General features: G+C 57.0%; 1 protein-coding gene across 32 annotated transcripts in view; it reads right to left on the reverse strand.

The window, feature by feature from the left end:
• Positions 1–26,537, reverse strand: part of CAMTA1 (calmodulin binding transcription activator 1) — a 978,479-nt gene that overhangs the window by 94,248 nt on the left and 857,694 nt on the right. For 24 of the 32 annotated variants that reach the window (XM_045387768.3, XM_045387747.3, XM_065530243.2 and 21 more), the window contains 3 exons: positions 15,756–15,896; positions 12,425–14,271; positions 6,496–6,622 (listed from right to left, as the gene is read on the reverse strand). In XM_045387768.3, coding sequence (XP_045243703.1) covers positions 6,496–6,622; positions 12,425–14,271; positions 15,756–15,896 — 2,115 coding nt within the window. Of the gene's footprint in view, positions 1–6,495; positions 6,623–7,671; positions 7,795–12,424; positions 14,272–15,755; positions 15,897–26,537 lie in introns of those variants that run through there. The other 8 variants (XM_065530275.1, XM_065530272.1, XM_065530261.1 and 5 more) reach the window with 2 other exon arrangements.

Consider the following 26,537-nt stretch of genomic DNA (forward strand, 5'->3'; position numbering starts at 1 on the left):
TTGGTTAATGTCCAGCTCTCCTTACTGACAGCCTATGCCTGCTCATTCGAGGCCCAAACACAATGCTGCTTCTAGGAACCTTCTCGGTTCACCCAGACTCAGCCAGCTGTCCTGTGATCACTCCTAGGTATTGTAACTGCCCCTTTGCTTTGTCCTCCGAGTGAGGGCAGGGGCTGGGTGCTCAGTACAGACTGGCTGAACGAGTGAATGAGTGAATGGCCCCCAACCCTGCCTCATGGCTGGCTGACGTCCCCCCTTGTCCCATTCTTCCTGGATGGGGCTCAGGTACAGCATCTGCTTCGGACTGATTTGTGCTTATTTTGTTTCACCTATTCCTACAAGCTTGTCCTGACTCAATGAACAAGCCAGCCCCTGTATTTTTAGAAGTTCTTCTGCTTCCCTGATGAAGGAGCTTCAGCTGTGCCTCTGTTGCCCTGGCCCCAGCTCAGCCCCAGTGGGTGCTGAGCTGGGGATGCTGGCGTGAACGTTGTACCTCCCTCCAATGTCCGACAGTAAGCCCTGGAAGGCAGGGCCCTGGTGGGTCTCGTTAACTGCTGTGGCCCCAACACAGGGCTTAACAAATAACTGTATTTGTGGAATAAACGAGGTATGTTCTCACTGAGAGTAAGAGGAAGCCAGCCCGCGGCGGAGATCAGCTTCAGCTCTGGGGTTGAGGTTGCCTCTCCACAGCTCATGTTGGCATCTTGGGGGCTGGCCTGTGGCCCACAGAGGTGGCCCGTGGGCAATGGTGGGTGTGCACACTGCCCTGCCAGGCCTCGTCCCTGGCAAATGTCTCGGTTCTGTGCCCTCTGCTTTTCTGGAATACCAGATACTGATACCCAGGGCCTCCCCAGTACAGATTTCCAGGGAGGACACGCACGGGGATCACGTTACTGTTTGGGCTCTTGGTTTTCAGGAGCTTATAGACTCAAGGAAGCCATCCAAGTCAGCCACTCCCTAGGACAAGCAGAGCTCCAGCTTTCCTCTAAGGACTCTGATGCAGATCCCAGTCCCGATGGGAAAACCAGCTTATTGATGGGTGGCCGCTGTCCATCCTGGGTGGATGTGCTAAGGCAGCAACCATCTTGCCATTGTCCCCAGGGAAGGCCTTCGGGAGTCACTGTCCAAGGGGACCCATGGGTTTTTCCTCTGTGTTTTCCACCCTGTCTGGGAACCTCAGCTCCAGGGCACAGCCTGAACCAAAGGACTCCACAGTGGAGGTCACATAGGACCTCCGAGGTGCCTGGGCATGGAGCCCCGGCCAAGTCCAGAACCTGCTATGGCTCTGCTGGCATCCCTGGGCGGGTCTCCAAGCTTCTGGTCGCATGCCTGCCCTGGAGATTGGCCTGGCTTGCCAGCAGGAAGACAGGTGGCCAGCACCCACACCCATCGGAGCCCGCTCAGGGCTGCTCCTCTTAGCAGCCTCCTTGGCCAGCCTTGGGGAGCTCACGGCTTTTCTGGGACAATGTGTCCCAGCCTGGGGGGGTGGCCTCTTCAACTGCTGCTGCTCTTCCACCATCTTCTGGCAGGTGCACAACCTGCAGCAACGCCGGAATGGTGGCAGACTCCAAGGCATTTCTTCCTTCCCAGAGAGACGGAGCAGAGGGGACCTACTGTGGTCTCTGGGGTCCCAGCCCAGCAGCCCTGCTCCTGCAGGTCCATCACCCAGGAGGCTTCCTGGACTCACTCTTCCCTTCCCCACTCATGCAGTCCATCAGCAAGCGCCATCAGCAATGGCAAGATCCATTGCTCTCCATCTCCACTGCAGATGCTGTAGTCCACGCCACCATCATTTATTGCCTAGACTCCTCCACTAGCGTCCTGCTGAAGGCAGCATCAGAGCACCTGAGACCTGCTCCTGCTGGGAGGGTGTCGGGAGGCCACAATCCAGCACTGGGGGCCACAGCCCAGCACTGCTAGAGGAAACCAGGGGGAGTGTGGTGCCCAAGGGAGCCCTTCTCCTTACATTTGGAAAGATCAGCCCTCTGCCTTCTTCCTATGGTCTCCCTGAGTCTGTTCTTCCTACAACCCAGAATCATCTTTCCCACACACCCAGAATCATCTTTAAAGACACCATTTAGATCAAGCCACCCCCTGCTTAAAGCTAACAGCTTCCTATTGCAAGTAAAATCAAACCAAACTCCTTCCTATGATGCAGAAAGATGGACACGATTTGTTTTGGTTCCTGCTATCATCTCCAGTCTCACTGTGTTCAGCTCCCTGTACCCCACTCACTATCCTGCAGCCAGCGCCTTTCTCGAGCTTTAGATTCTCCATGTTGCCAAACCTCTTTCTGTCCCAGGGCCTTTGCACTTCCCCTACCCTCTGCCTGGCCAGGATGCTTCTCCCACTTCCCATGACTGGCTCCATCCCATCATCCAGGTCCCAGCCTGCGAGAGGCCTCTGCTCATCCATGTTCCAGAAGGAATCTCCTTCTTCCCAGGTGACGTTATTACCATATTCTACTGTTGGAATACAGTTTTCACCAGTTACCTTGGTTATTTCTTTTTCTCCTTGTTTGTTTTCTGTCTCCCTGCAGTAGAACATTAGCTCATGAGAGCTGGGACTAGCTCCATCTTAATCTTCATGCCTAGTGCCAAGGTCAGTGCCCAGGATGTTATGGCGGCTCAGTAACTATTTGTTGAATGAATTGTTTTGAAACCCAATTCTTCACCTCATTTGTTGTTTTTGTTTGTTTGCTTTTTGTTTTTTTTGAGACAGAGTCTTACTCTGTCTCCCAGGCTAGAGTGCAGCAGCGTGATCTTGGCTTATTGCAACCTCCACCTCCCAGGTTCAGGTGTTCTCCTGCCTCAGCCTCCCTACTAGCTTACAGGTGCCTGCCACTATGCCCAGCTAATTTTTGTATTTTTAGTAGAGACAGGTTTTCACCATGTTGCTCAGGCTGGTCTCGAACTCCTGACTTCATGTGATCTGCCCTCGGCCTCGGCCTCCCAGCATGCCAGGATTACAGGTGTGAGCCACTGTGCCTGGCCCTCATTTTGCATTTCATCTTTTGTCTTCTTTAGGGCTCTCTGGCCAGCAGAGTCTTCTTGGTGGATTCCCCTATCTTCTCCCGAGCCTGAGTTGCCTCTTTCCGCCAGCACCTCCTCTCACTCAGTGCTCACTGCCCTCAGCTCACTGCCCTAACTTGGTGGGCTCCCTCCTGCCCCTGAAGCACCTGAGTCTTGTAGAAGACACATTCTGTGCCTGAGTGTCTCCTGCTGCCTGTGACAGTGTGGGAGCTGCCAGGGCAGGACCCTGCTCTTGGTCAGGGCAGAATCACCTCATGTGTTTTGCTTGGGTGGGTGTGTTGGGCTGGGACCCCGGAGACGGGCAGGCATTGGCCGTCTGTGTTGCTAGTGCCCCCTCCTCCCGTGTCGTTCCTGGCTTGTGCTCACAGGCCTCTGAGCCTCTCTTTTTGGTGAGGCCAGTTTGATTCTGACTTCCAAGTGTTCATCCTTCAAGCTCAGCCTCAGATTCCTCTGGGGAGACCCAGAGATGAGGTCCCCAAGCAGCCAGCGTCATCTCCCGGGGCAGTGATTCATTTGCATGCTGCACTCCTCCCTGGACCGAGAGCCCCTTGCAATCAGGGCCCTGGTGAGAAGCTGGGTCTTATTCTTTGCTCCATTCCAAGCCCATACTCTGCGCACAACAAGCAGGGGCTACTCAAAAGTTGTCCGGCAGATGAAGAAAGGAATGGATACATCCAGTGCTGTTTTACAGAGCACCATGTTTCAATTTGGGCCTCAAAGCAGAGATTTCCAAAGGAGACTCCCTTTGTGGAGTTAGCTGAAGACACAATGCTGGCGCCTGTGGAGGGGTCCCAGCTCTCAGTGTGCCTTGAGCCTTGTGACTCCTGTTCCCTCGGTCCAAGACACATTGTGGCTAACAGAATGAGCCTGAATGACTAGGAGGGTGAGTAGCCTAGGCAGAGACTCTACCTGCCATCTCTGGGGACCCGGAAACGCCCCAGGACCAGCAGAATTGCCTGTGGAGACCCAAATTGCCCTGGTACCCTCTCCGAACTCCTCCTTGGGAAAGGAAGAGCGAAGGCCTCATTAATGGGAACTCTTCAGGAATGAAGCACCTGGGCCAGGTGCTTCACACACCTCCTGTCACTCACTGCTCTCGCCCCACTGGCAGGCAGTTCTCAGAGCTGTAGAAACTGAGGCCCAGAGAGGTCAGGCACTGAGTTCGAGCCACACGGATGGTTTCTGGCTGATCCGGGATGGACCCAAGTGTGGCGGACTCCAGCCCCGGGGACACACAAAGGCCAGCCCCTCTTTTTCTGTGGAGGGGTCAGGTAACTGAGAGCAGACCTGAGCAGCCCTGTCCTGGTCCTTAGCCAGGCGAGAACCAGGTACAGGAAGTGGCATCTATTTATAGGCCAGGCAAGTCCCATTCTGGCAGCAGGTGATGAGTGCACTGTTTAATGCCACAGTGCCCTCCCCGCCACCCCCGCTGGGCCGGGGACCTCATCAGCTGCACACAGCCCTGCACTGTGATAGGCAGACCCGGCTTGGCTGCCACCCCAGCTGGCTGTGCTCCAGGCTGAGCAGGGCTGCTGGGTGGGCCTTCTGGAGCCAGGCGGGGGGGGGGTGCTGGGAGGGGAGGGCTGGGCCAGCAGGGGGTGGGGTGGGCATCTTGGGCCGCAGCGCTGGCTCCCAGGAAGTTTGTGGAGAAGATGGTGCTGGGTTCAGGCAGAGGCTGAGCGTACAGCCAGCCGAGGAGCAGGGTTTTCCGCTCTGGTAGAAGAGCCTGAGAGAGGTGGGGCGCGGTGGCTCACCCCTGTAATCCCAGCACTTTGGGAGGCCAAGGTGGGCGGATCAGTTGGGTCAGGAGTTCGAGACCAGCCTGGCCGACATGGTGAAACTCCATCTCTACTAAAAGTACAAAAATTAGCCAGGTATGGTGGCACAAGCCTGTAGTCCCAGCTACCGGGGAGGCTGAGGCAGGAGAATCGCTTGAACCCGGGAAATGGAGGTTGCAGTGAGCCGAGATTGCATCACTGCACTCCAGCCTGGCAAAAGAGCAAGACTCCGTCTCCAAACAAAAAAAACAACAACAAAAAGAAGAGCCTGAGAGAGAAGGAGAAAAGGAGAAATGCCTGGTGGGGTTCAGCTGCCCCAGGCTGGGGGAATGATTCAAGGGCGGGGTGGTGGTGGTGGACAGCTGGGGCAGCCAAGGCTCAGGCTGGACCATGCTGGGTGGAACCTAGAGGCACCCTGGGGCCTGCCTAGCACCAGCCACCTCTGTGCTTGCTGTGGGGACTCCCTACCCCATACCTCTCCTCCTCACCCCATACCTTTCTCCTCACCCCCAGTCTTCTATACTGAGCATCTTCTCTCCTTTCTAGGCTCCCTGGCATTAGGGGACAGGAGTGGGTCTCCCTGACCTTCCGCACACCTGCATCCTTACCCCCTCTCCTGTTTACGGTCAGGGCTCACTGGACAGGCCATCCTGAGGGCTGGTGGTGATGAGATGGGGCAGCCAAGGGGGCCCTGCCAGCACTAGTCCAGGAGCAGAAGACATAAGCTCTAGAAACAGGCTTCAGATGCCTGGAGACTCATTCATTCCTTCACAGTCTCCATCCCCCTCTATGACATGTCTGGCACTCTGCCAGCCCCGGGCATACTATGGTGACCAAGAAGGTAGCCCGTGACCCCATGGCACAGGCGAGTGGGGAAGCAGTGATGGCCAGAGGTCAAAGACAAGTTGGCCAGACAGGGACACCATGCTAAGCAGATAATGCTGGAAGCCTGGGGAAGGGCTTCAGAGCCACAGGGACAGCACAGAGGGCCTCCTGACTGGGTTTCTTGGGGGATCTTTGAGCCCCTAAAATTGGAAGCAAATTATGTGCGTGTACCTTTTCTGGGCATAGGGTAGATGGCTGTGTCACATTCTCAAAGGCGTTTGTGCTGATAATTGTTAGACTGATCCCCCATCACCACCCCATCTCCCTCCACCCCTACTGGGCTTTCTCCAGCCTTCTGCCCTCTGCCCTGGGCCCCAGGAGGACACAGCCTGTGTGTGGGCTGCATTGCCCGGGTTCTCCTGGCTTCTGGTTGGCTTGGGCCATGGGAGGCATGGGCAGGTGCAGAGGGGCCACCTTGCTGCAGAGGTGGTCTCTGGCCCCGGCTGTCACCAGCTGTAGTCACCCTTTGGGCTGAGGGTGGTGGCAGCTTCCCACTGTGGTCAGCCCTGGATACATTGCCTGGGCCTGGCTTATTCCCACCCTAAATCGTGCTCTCATCACGTTCTCCTCAAAATCCCAGTCAAGCATGCCTAGGTCCCTGTCCGATATTGGGTCCCTGAGCCAAAGGAGATGATGTTCTAATAGACTATCTGGGATCCGCTTCTTCACAGCCGAGGAAACAGAGGCCTGGAGTAAGGACACGACCTGCTCAAGGTCACCCCAAGGCTGACTCCGAGTCCAGTGCTCCTCAGGCCCCCACACCTTCCTTGGGGGACTGGGGCAGGGGGTAACCTTCTTACCTGGGCAGTAGCAGCGCAGCACCCCGGGCTGAATCAGGGATGCAGGCACTGAGATCTGGTCAAACAGGCAACTGTAGTTATTGCTGGCTTCTTGCCACGGGCCTGTGATGAGGACCTTCACTCCTCCCTGCAGGGAACAGAGAGGGGAACAGAGTTGGAGTATGAGCCACTGAGGGAGGCAGCATGGGGAAGCCCCCCTGAGGCTGCACTGCTCAGATGGGGGTCTGCATCCTTCCCCCCCATGCAGATTCCCAGGCTGTCACTCCAGGGATTCCAGTGAGCCCCGACTTCTGAGAACCACAGCTCCAGGACTACAGCAAGAGAAGGGCCCCGAGGTGCTCCTTCCCCAGCCCTCAGGAAGCTCCAGGACCGGCAGCTCCAACCCCTGACCTTCTCTCTCTCCTATAACTCGCAGATCCAGGCAGGAGGGAGCACAGAGTTTTGCAAACCCTTTCAGCCCACGATGCCCCTGAGAACTGGCCTGGAAGGAAGCCGACGGCAGGGAGGGGACTTGCTATGTCATTTGCTTGTGGACAGATTGAGGGAACTCCAAGTTTTGAAAACAGGCCTGAGCATCTCAGTGTCAGCCTGGGCAGCAGAAGTTCTTGTGGGGAGTTGAGGAGAGACCCAGGATCCCCAGGCTATGGGCATGGCAAGGTGAGGGGGCCTGGAGCAGGGTGGGGTGAAGAGCCTGATTAAGAAACAGAAGAGCTAAGTGCAGGAGATGCTCAGAGACTGCCCTGTGAGCTGAGTTTGGGGCTCAGAGCTGGGCGCTGGGAGTGGAACGGGGCTGAGCATCTGCCCCTCCCCCAACCCTGTGCTATCAAAGGTCCTTGAGTCTGTGCCGCTGCCTACACAGCTAGCGCGGGGTCCCACAGGCAAGCCGTGATCCTGCAGCTTGGCTGGGAGCAGCCTCGCATGACCTTCCTCAGCTCCAGGGGGTAGGACCCCACCTCCAGGAACCTCCCAGGGTGCCCAGGGGCAGGAGAGCATCAGTAGGGCTAGGGTACTCCCTGACCCCCAACTTGGACCAGCCTGGGGCTGCTGCAGAAAGCAGAGGAGGAGAGTGGCCTCATGTCCGGGGCCTTGGGCAATCCTGCTTCACGGCCATTGTCCTGCTTAGTGATGATAGAGGGAGGTGCGAGGTGGACGGCAATTTGTAGGCCCCCTACTTACGGCTTAGCGGAGGAGAGGGGCTGGTCACTCAGTAGAGGGAGGCTCTCCCGGGGGATGAGGAAGGTGGGGGTGCCGGCCTCCCGGGCTCTCCTGGCTAACCTTGGGTGGACCCACCCCAGAGGCGCCATCCACCCCACCCCCAAACCAGTAAACACCTTTCCCTGCAGGGGGGCGGAGAGCTGCGTAGGTCAGGGCAGAGAGCACCACCTAGTGTCCAGGCTGGAGAAGGCCGCCAGGCACGCTGGAGACTGGGAGGTGGGGGTGAGGAGTTGCTGTGAGCCCACCCTCCCCACCGCTCCAGGCCAGAGAAGCGATCCCCACCCCACAACCCCGTGCCAGCCAGATGCTCCCTCCTGGTCAGTCACTCATTCTTGCTCGGCATCTTCTGGGCCCTGGCCCACCCCTGCCCTGGAGGGAGCCCCAGCCTCTACAAGGAGCCTGCCCTAGGCGCCCCACAATGTTCCTGGAACCCAGGCCTGGCCCAGGGCATCTGCAGCAGGAGTGAGTGTTTCCAGGGATGAGGAGGAAGTGGCCCCTCCCATTGCCCAGCCAGGAAAAGAGACTTCTCCACGGAAGGGGCTCTCCCAGGCTGGAAGGCATATTCCACCCCTGCTCTCGCATGAGCCTTGCTCTGGCCTGGGAGGTCACGTTACTACTAGGGCAGCGGAGAGAGCTCACGACCGAGAGCCAAAAGCAGGAGGCCTGCTCCTGCACCTCAGTAGCTGTGTGTCCTCAGGCAAGTGGCCCAGCCTCTCTGGGTGGCATCTCCTCGCTAGGGGCCCTTCTGGTCGCAGCATTGCTTGTTCTGATGCCCAGGGATATTTGCAGCTCCGTGGAAGAGGCAGGGCATTGGGGGGAGTGGGTGCCTGGCTGGGAAGAGTGCCAGCGGACAGGTGGAGCCTGACTTTGGGATGTCTGGAAGCACCAGAAGGCCAGCTCAGGGCACCATCCCCCAGGATCCTGGGAAGTGGAAGAGCAGTGACTTCAAAAGGCCATAGACAGTTACCATGTGAGAAAAAGGGAAAAAATAATAACCGCAATCAACAGCTGCTAGCATGAAGCTGGGGCTGCTGCCGGGAACAAAGAACTGCAGAGATTACTGGAGAACATCAGGACCTTCTCCATGGAAACCGCCGCAGGACAGCTCAGCATCCATCCATTCAGGGGATGGTTCCCATGGCAACAGCCCGCCTGGCTGCGCTGAATTGGTGGTGGCGCGCGTGCCTGATGGCTGTAATTGCAGACTCTTCTGCCTGGTGCAGCAGGAGTGTCAGTGGTGGGAGATGACGCAGGAGGGTTTGGGGGGCGGGGAGGGAGCACGAAATGCCATCTGAGGTCTCTCTGTCCTGAGATAAAGGGCCCAGATGTCTGATGCAGCCAGGGCAGATGCTGGGTGGGGCATAGGGGGACGCCTCTGGGGTGTGTGTGTGTGTGTGTGTGTGTGTGTGTGTGTTGGTGACCAGCTGCAGCCAGAGGTGAAGGGGTGGACAGAGATAGGAGAAATGGGAGCAGCCTGTGGGAGGGAGGGCCTCTCAGAGAAGAGACAGAAGGATGGCCCCAGCCATCGCATTCCTGCTAAGTGGATGCATTGAGGTTTAGAGTTGGGTGGGGGTGCTGGGTAACCGTTTAACCAAACCCCATTTTGCAGAGGGAAGCAAGGCCCAGGCCGACAAGCCTGCCTGTACGGCCCTCCCTGAGCTTGGCGGAACCCGGCCAGATTGGACTCCTGATGCAGTCAGTGCACAGACAGGCTGGCAGGGAGGGGACAGAACGAGGGCCAGATGAAGGGAGAGAAGTGTCAGGAGAGAAGGTGCTGTCTCCTGCAGAACCCAGGATGGGGGCGCCCCTGCTGTGGTATGGAGACAGTGGCCTGGGTAGGAGAGGACAGCAAGGAGGAAGGGGCCCTTCTCAGCCTCTGAGGCCTCACTGTGTGGCCAGGTGGGGCCCCAAAGGGCCTAGCTGGGTGGCGTATGCACATTTTCCAAATCAAGCTGAATTTCAGCAGCTTTTGGTTGTAGGTAACTGGAAGCATTGAGGGCTTCTGGGAAAGCAGGACTGGCCGCTCCCTCTGCCGGGCTGCCAGGCTGCCATTGCGTTCCTGTTCCTGGGCTGCCCTCACGTGGCGAGTTGCTGAACTGCAGGCCCGAAAAGGACAGAAGGAGCCAGGCCTGCTGATGTCCTACTTGCCAGGCCACCCAGGAGGCTGGGGTGTGGGCCTGCACCCAGCCCAGGGCTTGTCTCACAGACCAGGACCTTAGGAAAAGAGGGGACCCTCCTTCCACCTTCTGGCTCCTGCAAGACATCAAGGGCTCCTGGGCACCTCTAAGTGTCCCGAGGATCAAATCTACCAGGTCCTAGGACTGGGAGTGCCTTGAGGCCACCGCCTCTCAGCCATTTACACATAAAGAAACTGAGCTTCAGAGAGTCAGGTCTCAAGGAGCCAGGACCAGAAGACAGCTCTGACCTTCCCCCCGAACCCTGTTCCTGGCCTTCCTCTCTGTCCCTTTGCATCACTTGCTTAAGCCCAGGGTCAGGAGGTGTGGGGAAGATGCCCAACTGGCTTTCGCGGGGTGGGGTGGAGGGTGTGGTGAGCGCTCTGAAGGTGCCACTGAGCTCAGAATCAATGATAAGAGAGGAGGTCAGGGCCGGGTGCGGTGGCTCACACCTGAAATCCCAGCACTTTGGGAGGCTGAGGCGGGTGGATCACTGGAGGCCAGGAGGTTGAGACCAGCCTGGCCAACATGGCAAAACTCTGTCTTTACTAAAAATACAAAAATTAGCTGGACGCGGTGGTGCGCGCCTGTAATCTCAGCACTTTGGGAGGTGGAGGCGGAGTCAGGAGTTTGAGACTAGCCTGGGATACATGGTGAAACCCCATCTCTACTAAAAATACAAAAATTAGCTGGGTGCAGCAGGGGGTGCCTGTAATCCCAGCTACTCGGCAGGCTGAGGCAGGAGAATTGCTTGAACCTGGGAGGCGGAGGTTTCAGTGAGCCAAGATGGCGCCATTGCACTCCAGCCTGGACAAAAAGAGTGAAATTCCTTCTCAAAAAAGAAAAGCAAAAACAAAACAAAAACAGCAGGGGCTCAGAAACATGGTCACACCAAACTACACCAAGAGGAAGCCCAGTCCGATCCTTCTGGGCCGTTCCTATCCGGGATGGGAGAGCTGGGGGCAACTGTACACAGATTTTCTTAGCTTTGCCAGCAGGGAAGAAGGGTGAGGAAGTATGAGCCCCCGTCTTTGGTGTTGTCCAACCGAGTGGGCCACGGGCAGCTCACCTCCTGGGAAGTGTCCAGTCAGGGCCCGTGGTGCACATGCTGGTCCCTGAGCACCCAGACAGGCTGGGGAGAGGTCAGGAAGCACATGCTTGTGTACACTAGGTTATTTAGGGAAAGCCTGGGCCACTCTGTCCCCTTCCTGTGCTATTCTACTCTAGAGAAAAAGCAGAGATGCCTCTACTGCTTGTGTCCCTGAGGCAAGATGCTTTGGTCTTTGGAGTAGTGGTTCTCAAAGTCAGATCCCCGGGAGCTGAGGCGGCCTGGGGACTGGGGGAGGGTGCAGGTTGGAGTCCTGCGTCCTATGACCTGTGTTGAATTTTGCAGAGGGCCAGGTTTACTTAAGAAGGATCTTCAGGATGACTCTTCAGAAGCTGTACCCTGTTTGGTTTTGAGAGAGATTTTTGGTTTTGTTCTTGTTTGGCTTAGAGAAGTAGAGCGAAGGCAGTGGATGTAGATGATCTATGATGGCTACTTTTTTTTTTCTAAAGACAGAGTTTCACTCGTTGCCCAGGCTGGAGTGCAGTGGCATGATCTCGGCTCGCTACAACCTCCGCCTCCTGGGTTCAAGTGATTCTCCTGCCTTAGCCTCCCGAGTAGCTGATATTACAGGTACACGCCACCACACCAAGCTCATTTTTTTGTGTTTTCAGTAGAGACAGGGTTTCACCATGTTGGCCAGGCTGGTCTCGAACTCCTGACTTCAGGTGATCCACCCACCTTGGCCTCCCAAAGTACTGGGATTACAGGCCTGAGCCACTGAACCTGGCCAATAGTGACTTTTGAATTTTTTTTAAGCAACCCTGGGACCTCTTTTTAAAAAAAAGCAAAGCAAAATATAAATGGACTCTTAACACATAAATTGAGAAATGGCAGACCACTCTGGCTGGAGCCAGGGGAGCATTTTGCCTCCAAGGACACCTGACTTTTTCTTTTCTTTTCTTTTTTTTTTTTTTTTTTTGAGACAGGGTTTCACTCTGTCATCCAGGCTGGAGTGCAGTGGTACAATCACAGCTCCCTGCAGCCTCAACCTCTTGGGCTCAAGTGCTCCTCCGGACTCAGCCTCCAGAATAGCTGGGACCATAGGCAGGACCCACCACACCTGGCTTATTTTTTTAATTTTTGGTTGAAACCAGGTCTCACTATGTTGCCCAGGTTGGTTTGGAACTCCTGGGCTCAGATGGTCCTCCTGCCTCGGCCTCCCAAAGTTCTGGGATTACAGGTTTGAGCTGCGGCACCAGGCCAAGAACCCCAACTTTAAAGCTGCTTCCCCCAGTGCAGTTTGAGAATCACTGCATGAAAGGCGGAGGTGTTCAAGTGCTGTAGGGACACAAGGAGGGGAAAGCGTCATCTTTATGGTCCAGAGCTTCCTCTGAAGGGCAGCCACAGGCATCCCTCAGCTGCAGGGTGGCGCAGGGGCCGGCGAGGTGGGTGGGAGGGGAGGTGACAGGTGGTGGCAGCGGTGGTAGCTTACCTCTGGGTAAGACCACTCCGGGGAGTAGTCGGTCACCATGAACACCCGTCCACTCTGCTGCAGCATGCCCAGGGTGCCCTGGGCCGAGGCGGCCGAGACCACCTCGGCGACGTGCATGTAGGCCATGGTGCTGGCTCCGCCCTCCGAGCTGCTCAGCTGCAGGCTGCCCTGCTGGGGGCTGCAGCAGGGGAGGCACATCTCTGCTTGGGTGAAGGGGGCCCGCGCCCCGTCTTCTGACTGTGAGAGTGCCGTGCTGTCCCCCGACACCAGCTGGTGCCCATAGATGGTGCTGCTGCCCCCCTCCACGGAGATGAAGTCATTGATCAGGTCAGAGAACTGGTTGCTGAAGGAGATGTCAAAGTGGTCCAGGCTGAGCTCCATGTTGGAGGCGTTGCCAAGGCTGGGCTGGGCCACGGGGTAGAGTCCCTGCACCACGTTGCCCGGGAGGATGGGGACGCCGCCGGCACTGCGGATCACCCCATTGGTCTCGGGCTGCAGGTAGTGCTCAGAGCTACAGGCCTGCAGCTCCCCAGACTTGAGCAGGACCTCGCTCCCTTCCGCCGCCTGCGAGGTCTCCATGGTGACCTCCCCTTCCGCGGTCATGGCCTGGAAGTTGGCCTGGAACTGCATGAGGTGGAGGGAGGAAGTGGACTCTATCCGCGTCTCGACATGACCACTGCAGGAGCTAGTTTGGGACGAGGCCTCCGTTTTCACCGTGGGCATCACGAAGGTGCCCCCAGAGTCACTCAGGCTGCTGTGGGCGTTCTGCTCGACGGGGAGGGGTTTGCTGGCATCCTGCAGGAAGAAGCTCGGGGAGGGGGTCTGGTGGATGTGGGGGCTGTGGCCCGTCTGGCTGAAGCTGGATGTGTAGTCCTTGTTGGAGTCGATGGCACTGAAGTCCATCTGCTCCAGGGTGGTGCTGGGACTCAGGCCGCCGCCCGACGGCAGGAGGCTGGAGCCGGTGGTCAGGGTGAGGGAGCTGGCGGCCGCGGCTGCCGCGGAGGAGGAGTACGCTTCTTTGGCCATCTGCTGCTCGAAGGAGGTGTCCTCGGTCTTGATCTCCTTGGTGAGGACGGTGGTAAAACTGAAGCCCCGCTCGCCGGGCGGCGAGTGCCGGATGTTGGAGCTGACCATCTCGGCTTTCAGGCCTCCACCCCCGTACGTCTGGCCCTGCTTTGGGTTATTAAGGAAACAGTCGGGGTCAAAGTTCATGGTGGTTTCTGGAATCTTCCGACCACCGTCGAGGGTGGTAGAGAGGACCAGCTCTTCGGACACGTTGGTGGGCAGCATGGACAGGCTCTCCGAGCTGCCCGTGGTGGGGAAGGCGAACTTGTGGCCGTCGGAGCTCACGGCCAGGACGAGGCCCTGAGAGGCGTCAGGCGAGAGGAGGTGGTGGTTGGGGCCAGCGGTGGGGGACATGGTGTACACAGCCTCGTTGGTGACCTCTGACATGAACACCGTGGCGCTCTGGGACAAGCTCCCCATCACAGAGGCCACTGCCATACTGGACACGCCTGTGACCACCGGGCTGTCCACCATGTCCGGGTCGCTGTTGAGCCCGCTGCTGATGGACACGGGGGAGCTCTGGGTGGTGTCGGGGACCTCCACCTGGTTGGTAGAGGAGACCTCGGTGCTGCTCTGGTGCAGCAGCACGGGCTTGGCCACCTTGCCGTTCCTCTTCTCGCGGCTGGAGCCCTTGCTGTGGCTGTGCTCGTGTTTGCCCTCCGACACGTCATTGTGCTGCACCTCCGAGTGGCTCCCGTACCCCCCTGTCCGTGGCTCCACCTTCGGCGAGATGATACGGTGTTTGGCACTGTTACACTTGTGATGCACGCTGCTGCCAGCTCCTGCAGAGATCAGAACACAACACACACATGCACACGCAGGCACACACGTGCACACACACGTGCACACACAGAAAGAGAGTCAGAGCTAGGACCGTGGCGGACCTGCCCCACAGCAGCTGGGGCCTCTGGCAAAGTCCAGACCCAGTGCCCCAGGCAGGCCACAGACCCTCAGTCCTGGGACCTGTACCCCAAGCCCGGGGCCCGTCTCACGCCCCTTTGACTCTCCTCCAAAGATCAGAGGGGCTTTGACTTTGATGCTCTTTTCAAATAGGAAGCACATGGGAAGTTGGGAAGGAGAAGGTGGAGAGAATGTCAACGTCCAGGAAAGTCCCCTCCACCATCAGAGACAGACACCGCTCACCTGGAGGGGCCTTTGCTGGCAAGAGGGGGTCAGCCTGGGGAGGGTGGCTATGTTCGTATCCTACCCCACCGCCCCTCCCCAACTTCCCACAGCTGCTCAGCCCGTGACCTGATAAGGAGCCACCCCTGGGGCCTGGCAATCAGAGGTCAATGGGGAGGTGATGGAAATGCACTCTCGGGACCAGCTCTCAGGCCCCAGGACCAAAAAGGGTTCTGGACCCTGCTCCAGAGGCAGAAAGGTACGTAAGCCCAGGCCTATCCTCAGCTCTCCGGGGCACAAAAATCCTTCTAGGTCCTAAGTAGGGACAGAGCCCTTGCTCCTCATTTCGGACGTCCAAGCCTCAGCAGCTGAGCGTTTCTGAGGTTGGCAAAGCCTCCCTGGCAGCTCCTCCAGCCCTGGCAGCCAGCACGGCTTTTCTCTCCCACCCCTCGCATGTTTTCACCATTTTCATTTCATCTGATAAGGGTCACTTTGCTTTTGATGAAAGGGCAAATTCTCCCCGATCCTGTTACAGCCTCACCACCAAGACTCCTAAATGCACAAAGACTGTGCTGAGGAGTGACACGACCTCTAATGGGACTATCTAATTAAGTCAGCCCAGGGAGAGGAGAACGCACATTTCAAAGAGCAAATACCATTATCAGAAAAACAGACACATTAGGAAGGAGAGCGCGGGATGCTTTATGTTCTTGGAGACAGAGGTTAAAGAAAGAGGTTGAGCCTGTGTGGTGTCACTGGCGCAGGGCAGGTCTCCCTGAAGGCCCCAGTGCCCTCTGGCAGAGGATGCCCGAGTGTGGGCCTGAACGGAGAGGTCCCGAGCCCCAGAGTTCCTCGCTCCCCCAACTCTGCTGCCCCCAGTTCTTGCCCCATGGAGGAAGCTGTCCCTCTGGACACTGCTCCCTCCTGCCCAGAGTGGACTGCCAGCCAGCTGCAGGGCAGGACGAGGCCGAAGGCCTGCCTTGTGTCTGTGCTGGATGCGGTGGTGTCACCCAGTCCCTGACTGTCCTGTCCCCCTCCTCCCTCACTAGATGTCATGGCTACTCCCACAGAGGACAGCCATGACGGCTGCCTGGTAGGGCCCCCGTCCCTGTGGCGCCCGCCTGCCCCGGGAGCCCCGGCTCACCCAGGCTGCCGGTGCAGAGGCAGTTGTGGGTCCGCGGCTGGGGCTTGGTCTGGTGACTGTCGAGGATCTGCTGCACCAGCTGTTCCACCGAGAAGCCGGAGCTGCTGTTCCCATTGCTGCAGGTCCACTTGATGCCATGGACTGTGGAGAGAGAGGCGGGGGGGCTGTCAGAGCCCGTGGGTGCAGAGGGGGCCTGGGTGGGGCCAAGGGGTAGGACCCAGGCCCTCCCTGAGGGCAGCCCTCTCTCTGCTGGGGAGCCGGCTCCTGGGGTGAATTGATGAGCAGGAGAGGAGGAGGGGAGGGAGGCCAGGCTGCCCCCATCGGACCCCCTGCTCCCATCGGGGGTTCTGAGCTCTTCCTTCCCCTCTTCGCTCCCCCTCACTATGGTGCAGCCCAGGGAGTGGACCACATAGAGCTCTGCTTCTGTTTCCCTGAAGTCAGAGTGCACGAGGCGGCTCTTCCTGGGGTGCTGGAATGGAAGAGGAAGGGAACAAGGACGGAAGGAGAGTGGACATGAGGCTGAGGGACTTCCCAGTCTGTGAGCCTCTTGTGGAGACTCAGGATAGAGGTGGTGGACCAACAAGCACCGAGCCGGGAGGACCAACGCCTCTCCCAGGAGTGTGTGCGGAGGTGGCCCCGCCCTGGAGGGCAAGACTCTGGCTTCCTGCCCTCATTGGACTTCTCTGCCCCAAAGGGATTGCAGATGCAGGAGAGGCCAGGGGAGATGGGGACGGGACTGAAGGACCCACATGGCCTGGACGACAGGGGCCTCAGTGCCCAGTGCTGACTGATGGTAGCCATCTGAACAGCCACCCCAGGATCTGGGCTCGACCTTCCTCCCGGCACTTTTGCAGTCCCTGGAGTTGGGGTTGGGGTTTCCCCACCTGCCCGGCAGGATGGGGGCTGGAAGTCTAAACTGACTTTTCCAGCGGAAAAGTTTTCTCAGCTGGAGCAGACCCGGCCACGGGGTGGCTAAGTCCTGAGTCTGGCACAGGGAGCAATCCAGCTCTCTCTAGTGGGGCCAGGCTGAGAGGCAGCGGATTCACAGCTTTGGGGCTGGAGCTGGTGCTGGGGCTCCAGGCACAGAGGAGCAGGGCACAGGGTCGAGATAGGGAGAGGCCAGTGGCTTCATTGATACAAGAGCAACGTCCTTCCTCCTTTGGCTGAAGCTGCTCTCCCACCGGCTCCAGGGGTAGCCGCTAACCCTCGCGGCACCGGCCCCAGTTCTGTGAAGGGTTCTAGAATGCAGGGGGACAAGGAGAGCGTCGACATGGCAGGTAGGAGCTGGCTCGATTCAGACTTGGATTTGAGTCCAAGTTTTACTTATTTTTTTTTTGAAATAGGGTGTCACTCTGTTGCTCAGGCTGGAGTGCTGTGGTATAAACACAACTCACTGTAGACCTGACCTCATGGGTTCAAGTGATCCTCCCACCTCAGCCTCCTGAGGAGCTGGGACTATAGGCATGTGTCACTACACTTGGATATTTTTTTAAAAAATTATTTGTAGAGGCCAGCACAGTGGCTCACACCTGTAATCCCAGCACTTTGGGAGGCCAAAGTGGGTGGATCATCTGAGGTCAGGAGTTTGAGACCAGCCTGACCAACATGGTGAAACCCCGACTCTACTAAAAATACAAAATTAGCTGGGCATGGTGGCACATGCCTATAATCCCAGCTACTTGGGGGCTGAGGCAAAAGAACCACCCGGGAGGCGGAGGTTGCAGTGAACCGAGATCGCACCATTGCACTCCAGCCTGGGGAACAAGAATGAAACTCCGTCTCAAAACAAACAAAAAAATTATTTGTAGAGACAAGGGTCTCATTATGTTACGCAGGCTGGTTTGGAACTGCTGGCCTCCCAAAGGGCTGATATTACAGGTGTGAGCCATGGTACCTGGCCTGAGTCTAGGTTTTGATCTTGCTGTGTGGATTTGGGCAAGTCGCTTAGCCTCTCTGAGCCTCAGTTTTCTCACTTGTAAAGTGGGCATGTAGTAGTCCCTGTCTGGAGAACTGGCCAGGAGAAAACATGATCGACATGCCTGGCACTTTGTGCATACCCCAAAAAAGGGAAGCTGTTGTCATAATATCACTAGTGATGATGGTGATGACAGTGATGACTGTGACACCCAGCAGGCAGTGCTGGCCCTGCCCTGGGGCCTGGACTTGTGGCAGGAAGCATCTTGCTGTGAAATCCACAGATGGCTCAGCCGCGGAATGCTGCGTGTAGATCTCTGAGGCGGCCGTTCATCTCATGCCTCTGTTCCTGGGTGTAGAGCTCCCTTTAATTATAACTCTGATGGTTTTTCTTTTCTTCTTATTCTTTTTTTTTTTTTTTTTGAGACTGAGTCTCGCTCTGTTGTCCAGGCTGGAGTGCAGTGGTGTGATCTCGGCTCACTGTAACCTCCGCCTCCTGGGTTCAAGCGATTCTCTTGCCCCAGCCTCCTGAATAGCTGGGATTACAGGAGCCTGCCACCATGCCTGGCTAATTTTTGTATTTTTAGTAGAGATGGGGGTTTCACCATATTGGCCAGGCTGGTCTCGAACTCCTGACCTCATGATCCACACGCCTTGGCCTCCCAAAGTGCTGGGACTACAGGTGTGAGCCACCGAGCCCAGCCTCTGATAGTTTTTCAAAGGAAATCACCCACGTGTGAGGCTTGGGATTTGGCAGGAATGCCTTCAGGGTTTGTCTTCTCTGTGTGTGCCGTCTGCTTTCCTTCTCTGTGTGTGTGCCGTCTGCTTTCCTTCTGTGTGTGTGCCGTCGCCTGACCTGGGTGTCTGCTCCCCTTTCCTTCCCCTCTGCTCCACTCTGAAGAGGCTCCTCTGAGGTCTGCAGCGTCCTGCCTCCTGCATCTTATTCTCAGGGGGTCTGGGATTCTGGTGGGTCACTGAGGGGGAGGGGTGGGGCTGAGTGGCACCTGCTTGCCAAGCCGCCATGTTCAGAACTTTATGTGATAGACGCAGGCAGGCGGGTGGCAGCACTGACAGCCCACCTTTCTTCAGGTGGACGGTGGAGGAATTCTCCAGCAGCCCCCTAAGCACCTTGTCCCTGACAGCTGGAGGGAAGGCCCGGGCCAGGGGCTTTAAAACCTCATCACAGCTATGGGACCCTTTTCTTAAATAAACCTCTACCTAGAAATTCAATACAGAAGACAGATTACTGCAGAAAGGACCTGGTGGAGGCAGGATGAGGGGTTACAGGCTCTCTGGCCTGTCCCTATGCCCAGGGCACTCCTTGGCTAAAGACATTTCCAGACTCATTTTACAGATGAGAAAACAGAGGCTCAGGAGGGGAGGTGACAGCCCAAGTCACACTCCAGAGGCCGCAGGGCAGGATTTGAGACTCCCCTCGGTACCGCTGCACAGGCCGTGGCCGGTTCCAGCTGCGGGTCCCCTACTCTGGCTGTGCCCAGGCCCCAGAGAGGAGATTCTGACGTCACTGGTCTGAGGTGGTGCCTGGTATTTTTTTAAAGCTCTGCAGAGGCTCCTTGCATGTTGTTAGGATGGGAGAACACACAGCTCTGTTGAAAGCTTAAACTCAGCAGGGAACTGCAAGTCCAAGAGCAGAAACCGCTGCCGAGCTCACCATGGGAGCTTCTCCCTGTGGGAACTCTGAGCAGGTGCCCCTTGCCGAGCCAGGCCACACGTTCTCTGGGAAGATCCCTGCTGAGTTTGAACTTGGCTCTCTGGGGAGATGAGCTGATTTCAGGGCAGCCCCACCTCTGGCTTCTGGCCTTCAGGCCATACCCCACTCAAGGGTCTTGGGTCTCGGTGTAGTGAGGCTTTCGAATCCCCTGGCTGGCAGAGTCTCCTGGCATTTCAGATCAGGGCCCCCTCTGCTCTGACAACCGCCAATCAGGCCACGTTTCCACTCTAGCCCCGATGGGGGTGTGGCAGCCGCATTCTCTCTGCCTCTTGCTCTCCTCCTTATGTTGTGAAGGTTATAAAATGAAGACCCAGTGAAGGCTGACAGATTGAAAGCAGAGAGTTTCTGGATGCTTAATGCAAATTACCTACTGTCTTGGCACATGCAATATGCAGATTGTCTCCCTCCTTGCCCTGGTGTTGCCGGGCTTTGGGGGTGGGGTGGGGGTGGGGGTAGGGGTGGGTGGAGAAAAGCCCCCTCCTCTGAGATGGTGAGTTGTTAGCACTGAATATCAAATATTATCAAGACGGCTTTTAACATGTCATGCTCTGCTTCCCGACATGGAATCAATCAGTGGGAAGGGAGGTTTCTATAGGGAAAAAGCGCTTTAGGAAAGGAAGGTTAATAGCCACGCATGCTAGCCTCCCCGTTGGCCCCTTCCCCCTTTTAAAGCAGCAAAAGGGAAACCACATTAAAAGTACACTTGATCACGTGACCTCCCGTGACGTGTAAGGCAGGAGACACAGAAAGAGGAAGGGGAATTCCCAGAAAGGTAATGTCCTGGTGGCTCTGGGTCACGTCTGTCCCCTCCTGCTCACTGTACCTCACTGGGCGGTACCTGACTCCCTGTTCTCAGGCAGAATGGCCTGAGCTGAATCCCAGACAGAGGGACCCTCTCTGCAGCTCCCCATAGATGGGGCCTGGGTGGTGGTCCCTGGCCCGCTCAGGCGGTGGAGAGAGACCTGTATCCCCAGGAAGGCTGGGTCAGGGGAAGTGCCAGAGAGAAGAAAGGGTTGGTATGGGGTGGGATAAGTCAGACCCAGCATGGGGCTCCACGAGACAGGGGCAGGCAGGATGGCCACACTGGCCACTGGGAAGCAGGATGCTGGCTCCTCGAAAGCTGTCCTCCTCCAGCTACCCCAGAAGCCCTGAGGCTGCCCCGTGAAACACAGGCTGGGGACTGCTTTCCCTCCGACAGGACTGCCTGCAGCGCAGCCTGTGTGAGGATCGGCCTGCAGAGCTGAGGCTGGGAGTGGCCGTTGCAGAAACCCCAGGCCCACTCCAATGCTGACCTAGCCCTCGTACAAGATGTTTACCCTAATTATGGCCCGTGGCAAGTCAGCAGCGCTTCCACTAATATGAATAATCAAAATGAAATCAATGACAACAGCATGTGGCCCATGCTTTGGAGAGCATCATCTGATGAACAATTTACCCAAGAGGCGGCCAACCGCTGGGAAGAGAGTAATTGAGATCTGGAAGAGCGGGCTGGGGGAAGGCGTAGGGGCCTCACCCCACACGGGGCAGGCTGCCAGCCGAGGGCCTCTTGGGTTGCAGCTGCTCCATCCCAGTCCCTTGGGAAGAGGCGGAGAGCTTCATCTACACAGTCTAAGCCTGAGCCACGGTAGGGCCCTTCTATTTTCCTCTGTCATGAACTGAACTGTGTCCCTGACCAAATCCATAGGTTGAAGCCCTAACCACCAATGTGACTGTATTTGGAAACAGACTTTTAAGGAGGTAATTACGGTTAAGTGAGGTCACATGGGTGGGACCCTATCCCAGCAGGACTGGTGTCCCTATAAACAGAGGAGGAGACACCAGGAGTGCCCATGCAGAGAGAAATGGTCATACGAGGACACAGTGAGAAGGTGGCTGTCTGCAACCCAGGAAGAGAGGCCCTACCAGAAACCAACCTCAATGCCCCTTGATCTTAGGCTCCCAGCCTGCAGACTGTGAGACAATCCATTTCTGTTGTTTAAGCCCCCAGTCTGTGGCACTCTGTGAGGGCAGTGTCTTAGTCTGTTTTGTGCTGCTACAACGGAATACCGCAGACTGGGAAATTCATAAAGAACAGAAATGTATTGGCTTATAGTTTTGGAGGTTGGGAAGTCCAATACCAAGCTGCCGGTGACTGGTGAGGGCCTCCTTGCTATGTCATTGCATGGTGGAAGGGTGAAGAAAAAGAATCCATTCCCAGGAACCCTAAGTATAGCAGTTAAACATCTCCCATGGGGCCCCACGTCCAGACACAGTTGCACTGGGAATTCAATTTCAACATGAGTTTTGGAGGCCGAATAATACACTCCGCATGGGGCCTCAGGCCTCCCCCATCCTCAGGCTCTCTGGCTAGAGTCCACACCCACCCTGCTCTATGCACTGCACACTTTTGCATGTGTGTTTGTACAGGTGTGTGCATAGGTGTGCATGTATAGATCTGTGTACATATAGGTGCGTGTATAGGTGTGGGTGTATCGGTATGTGTGTATATAGATGTGTGTATAGGTGTGTGTGTATAGGTGTATATCAGTGTGCATAGGTGTGTGGGTGTGGATATAGGTGTGTATAGGTGTGTTTGTGTGCATAGGTGTGTGTTTGTGTGTATAGGTGTGTTTGTGTGTATAGGGGTGTGTGTGTGTGTATGTGTGTGTACAGTTCAAGGGGTTCTGACATCAGGGGCTTGCCAGAATGCCTCTCTCCTTTACTACTCCGGAGGTTACTCACTGCAACCTCCGACCCCTGGGTTCAAGCAATTCTCATGCCTCAGCCTCCCGAGTAGCTGGGACTACAGGTGAGCGCCTTGGCTGCCCCTTCACCAGGGGCTGGTGACTATGCAGGAAACTCAGGGTCCTGGGGCTGGGCCACATGCTGTCATCCTAAGCTGGATGCCCAGTTTCCTCTCCTGCCCTCCCTGACTTCGCAGGTGCTGGGCTGTCTCAGCGGGGCCAGGCCTTGCTGGCTGGGGCCTTAGTGGGCAGAAGCTCCCAAGTCCCTGGCTCCCCGCTTAGGATTTCCTCACTTCGGGGTCAGGTCAGTTGTCACTCATCTGGCCAAACCACCCAGACCAGGGCAGAAGAAACTCTTCCTTGAGCCTCCCACAGGAGGAACTTGGAGGCAGGGCCTGATGGGGACCCGCTCTTGGAAAATCACAGCAAGCAGGAGAGGAAGGAGGAAGGAAACCTGGGAGGTCGCTGCAAGGAGGACGTCTCAGCAACGTGGCGTCCAAGCCTGGGCGCTGGGGCTTCCTTGAGGCATGCGCTGGCCTTGTCATGGCAGCAGGCTTTGTGCCTGGCTTGGGGCGCATTTGGGGGGAATTTCGACAAAAACCAAAAGAACCTAAGAAGGGTTCATTCCAGACTGTCCAGGATGTGTGTGGGAGCAACGCTTGGCTCCATGACAGGGCCTCCTCACTTGGGGTGTGGTGGGGGTGGGGAGAGGACCCCCGAGGGACGGCAGGGGGTGGAGGGGCATCTTCATCTTGGCTGTCTTTCATTCCTGACGTGGCTGTCCCATGTGGTGGTGGGGCTTTCCCAAAGGGGAGGGAACACCTCCAAGTGCAATGCCCTGTGCTGGCCACACGGGAAGAAGGGGCCAGAATTTAGAAACAGCGGGAGACAGGGTGGCAGCACCATGCTGGCCTGGGGTCAGAGCCCCAAGTGGCCGCAGCTCTTTCCCTCACACACTGTGTGATCTTATAACAAGATCTTTGATTCCTCTGGCTCTTAGTTTCTTCATCTGGAAAGTGGGTGCCTCTTGCCGGTTCACCTGACTGTATGCCATCGGGCCCTATCCAGGTGGCCCCACCCCTGGATTCTGATGTGATGGCATCCACAGGAGATCTGCCCGGGCCAGGGTGGAAAGCTGCATGAGAGGGGAAGCCCTCTGCTCTGCAGTCCTGCCTGGAAGACTTTGGAAAGGAATTGGACGAGGAGACAGAGAGAACTCCAGACGTCTGCCTTAGCTCCTGGTGGCCCCCAGAATGCGTGAGAGCCAGCTACCTGCCCCCTTTGCTCTGTGGGGCAGTAACTCTTGGAAGGATGACAGGGCAAGGCCACCTGGAGCTTTGGCCACCATAGTTACTGCACAGGCAGCACCTGCTGGAATCGATACTTGGCCTTCCTTCACATGGGAAGAGATTTCTGGGTGCTGTGATGAGCGAGTGGCAAGGACAAGGGGCAGTGTCCTTTTCTGGAGGGCTGTGGGGGGTCCTGTCCTCCTCCTCCAACTGGGTTTGTCCAGTCTACCCACCTAGGTACCCCGCCACCCAAGAAAGACCCAGAAAGAGGGTGGCCATTTAACTAGTCAAGCCAGGTCACCCTGGGAGCCGAGAAAGGGTGCTGTGGTCATTTGTCCAGGTGCTGGCATAACCTGGGATGCCCTCTGGCAACCCTGCGTGTGTGGCTGCTCTCCTTATGAACCACGTGTCTCAGGCGGATGGGAGAGGGACTGGCCACGTGTCTCTCCTGCAGTGAATGGGGCCCCTTTGGAGTCCTCGGTGTTGTTGACACTAGGAGGCTGTCTCCATGGCGACAAGGTCAATGGGAAATGGCAGCCGGGTTGGTTTAATTTTCACTGTATTCTTGTTGACAGGAATAAAGGCCCTGCTTCTGATTTCTTGGTTCAACTGGATGAAATTTTCATTAGATTTAACTTCTCATATCCAGACACCCACATACTATTCAATTTCCCGATCTCACCGCTCAACTCTCATTTGTCTATTGGTCCTGAGGACAAAATTTTCAGAAATCTCATTTCGAGGAGCGCAGAGGCTGAGGGGGGACGGGATGGAGCGTGCGCCCGCCGCGTGCACGTGAGGGGACCTCTCTGCCATGTCCCCAGTGAGCCTGTCATTTCTGGGGCTCGCTGTTGGGGCATGACAGTCCTCCATCTGCCAGGGGGCATGGGCTTCGTCCCAGCATCACACACTCTGTGGAAAAGGCAGGGCTGGAGGTTCCAGCAGACTGCCAGGGTGTTGAGAGCTTAACCTTGCCATATTCTTTCTTCTTGCAGGTGGGATGGACCTTGTCAATGAGGGGTAGGGAGAGGCACCATTCCAGCCTGGCCAGTGACTCCGTCATCAGGAAATACAGAGCATGTGGGGTGGCATGTCCTTTACCCCTGCCCCTGGCCTCACAGGAAATCTCCAAGGTGCTCAGCGACATACAAAGTGGTATCTTAGAGCCATCCCGAGGCTCTCGGAATCTTCCGATGTGCTAAGTGGCATTGTTACCAGGCTGGGAATTCTTTGCGTCGTGGGAGAAGTGTGAATGCACTAGGAGTGCTGGCCGCCTGGCAACGTCAGAGCCTCATGGTGATCTGCAGATCTGGGTGCATATGGCCTCTGGAATTCCCTTCTCCCCACTCTGTCCAAACTGCAGCCCCCTCCCCCGGGCACTGCTCAGGGCAGAGAGAGCAGGGAATGTGGGACTGATGAGCTTTTCCCCTGCCCCTCCAGGCCACTCGGAAAGAGGGGTGGGGACCAAGTGGGATTCTGGATGCTTCCATCTTGCTTCTGGTAAGATTGCTCTAGGGCCCTGGACTCAGGTTCCTCCTCGTGTGCTAGGAGGCAGCACCGCAGGAAGCCAGGCTCCGTCCACAGAGCAGCTGCCTCTGAGCTCCCAACTACCTGGCCCGGAGCCTTCCTTTTTTAAAGAGAGGCTGAAAATCTGGAGATCTGAATGTTGGCAACGAATTCTAATTTTGACAGAACCACTCCCTGGCACCTAGCAGGGCTCAGCATCAGCTCTGTGTAGCAGTCAGGACCTGGGACGTGGGTGGGGCCCTGTATCCCCAACACCAGCACAGGGATGAACTCCATGAAAGGGGGACTCCTGTCACAGAAGCGGCTGTGCGGCCTTGAAGCGGCCCCGGGCAGCAAGGTGCCGGGAGAGACAGGAAATCAAAAGCAGTATTTCTCTTCCAGTCCTACTCGGGGGCTGGATTGGCTCCACAAAACTAGCTGGAGTGAGACACCAACATTTGCAAAACAAACCTGGATCCTGCGAGCAAAGTAGGAAGCAAGCCCCACACTCAAGTCAGCCTCTCCGTGCCCACCCTCTGCTGTCCTCTGTGCCAAGTTGGAAGGGGGCTGCAGGCATTCCGGCAGGAGCCAGGAGGAGGGCTGGGACCCACCTGGAGATCCCAGGAACCTGCCCTGCCTGCTCCTCACGCCAGCAGCTCCTTCCCAGAGAGAAGGGTAAAAGGCAGAGGAAATGCTCTCCAGGAACCGCCAGCACTATCCCTGCCTCCCCCATGACTCCCAGGCCCTGCAGATGCAGGCAGGGAGCCAGGCCTCTGCTCTCAGGGACAGAGCTGCCATCCAGGCCCTCGGCCTGCCGTGGGGACACAGATGTGCTTCTTCTTATGCAACTCCACGATTTCTCACAAGTGCAAATCAACAAGTGTCTAGCAAGGCCCCACCATGTGCCGGCACCAACACCTCAGCTGCAAAAAAAGGAAACTTCTAGAGGCATATTTCTTAACCCAGAGTCTACAGAAAGTCCTCACGCAGTCCTGGAACATCCAGAAATGATACACCCAGTACTTAGTGCACGCCGGGGAGTGGCTTCCTCTGGGAGCGCGGCTAGACTAAGCTCCACGTGGCCTCCGATGCCTGCCCTCCTCCCACCCGGATGTGAGAACCAGCCAACGCCTGAGGAGGCCTGTGGCCCAAAGAGGTGCTGGTCCTGCTCTTGGCTGGCCTCTTGCCAGAGGCTGCTGTAGGCCAGGGTTTCTTAAAAAGTATGGTCTCCTGGGGACCCCAGGACAAGAACCTAGCTTCATAAAAAACTCAGGGTCTGAAGCCCACTCCAGACCCAGCGAGTCAGAATGTCTGGGGAAGGGCCTGCCTTTCAGCCCCATCCAGGTGGTTCTGAGGGGAGCCATTGTCTCTGCTCAGGCTTTCTGGGGCCTTGGTGGATTCCAGGGTAAGATTCTCGGCTCCTTCTGAGCCCCAGAACTGGGTGGCCTGGGGGGCCCGAGCTCACTCGTGACATTCAGCCATTTGCTCCTATCCCAGAAGTCTCTGCTCAGAGGTAAGGACCCTGGAACATGCTTCTAAGTGAACACTGCTGGCCAGAAAGAGTTCTAGCAACATCCCCTCTCTCTCCCACCCGGGAGACCCCCCAACTCCTTCCTGT

This window comes from Macaca fascicularis, chromosome 1, assembly GCF_037993035.2.
Source record: "Macaca fascicularis isolate 582-1 chromosome 1, T2T-MFA8v1.1".
NCBI classification, from domain to species: Eukaryota; Metazoa; Chordata; class Mammalia; order Primates; family Cercopithecidae; genus Macaca; species Macaca fascicularis.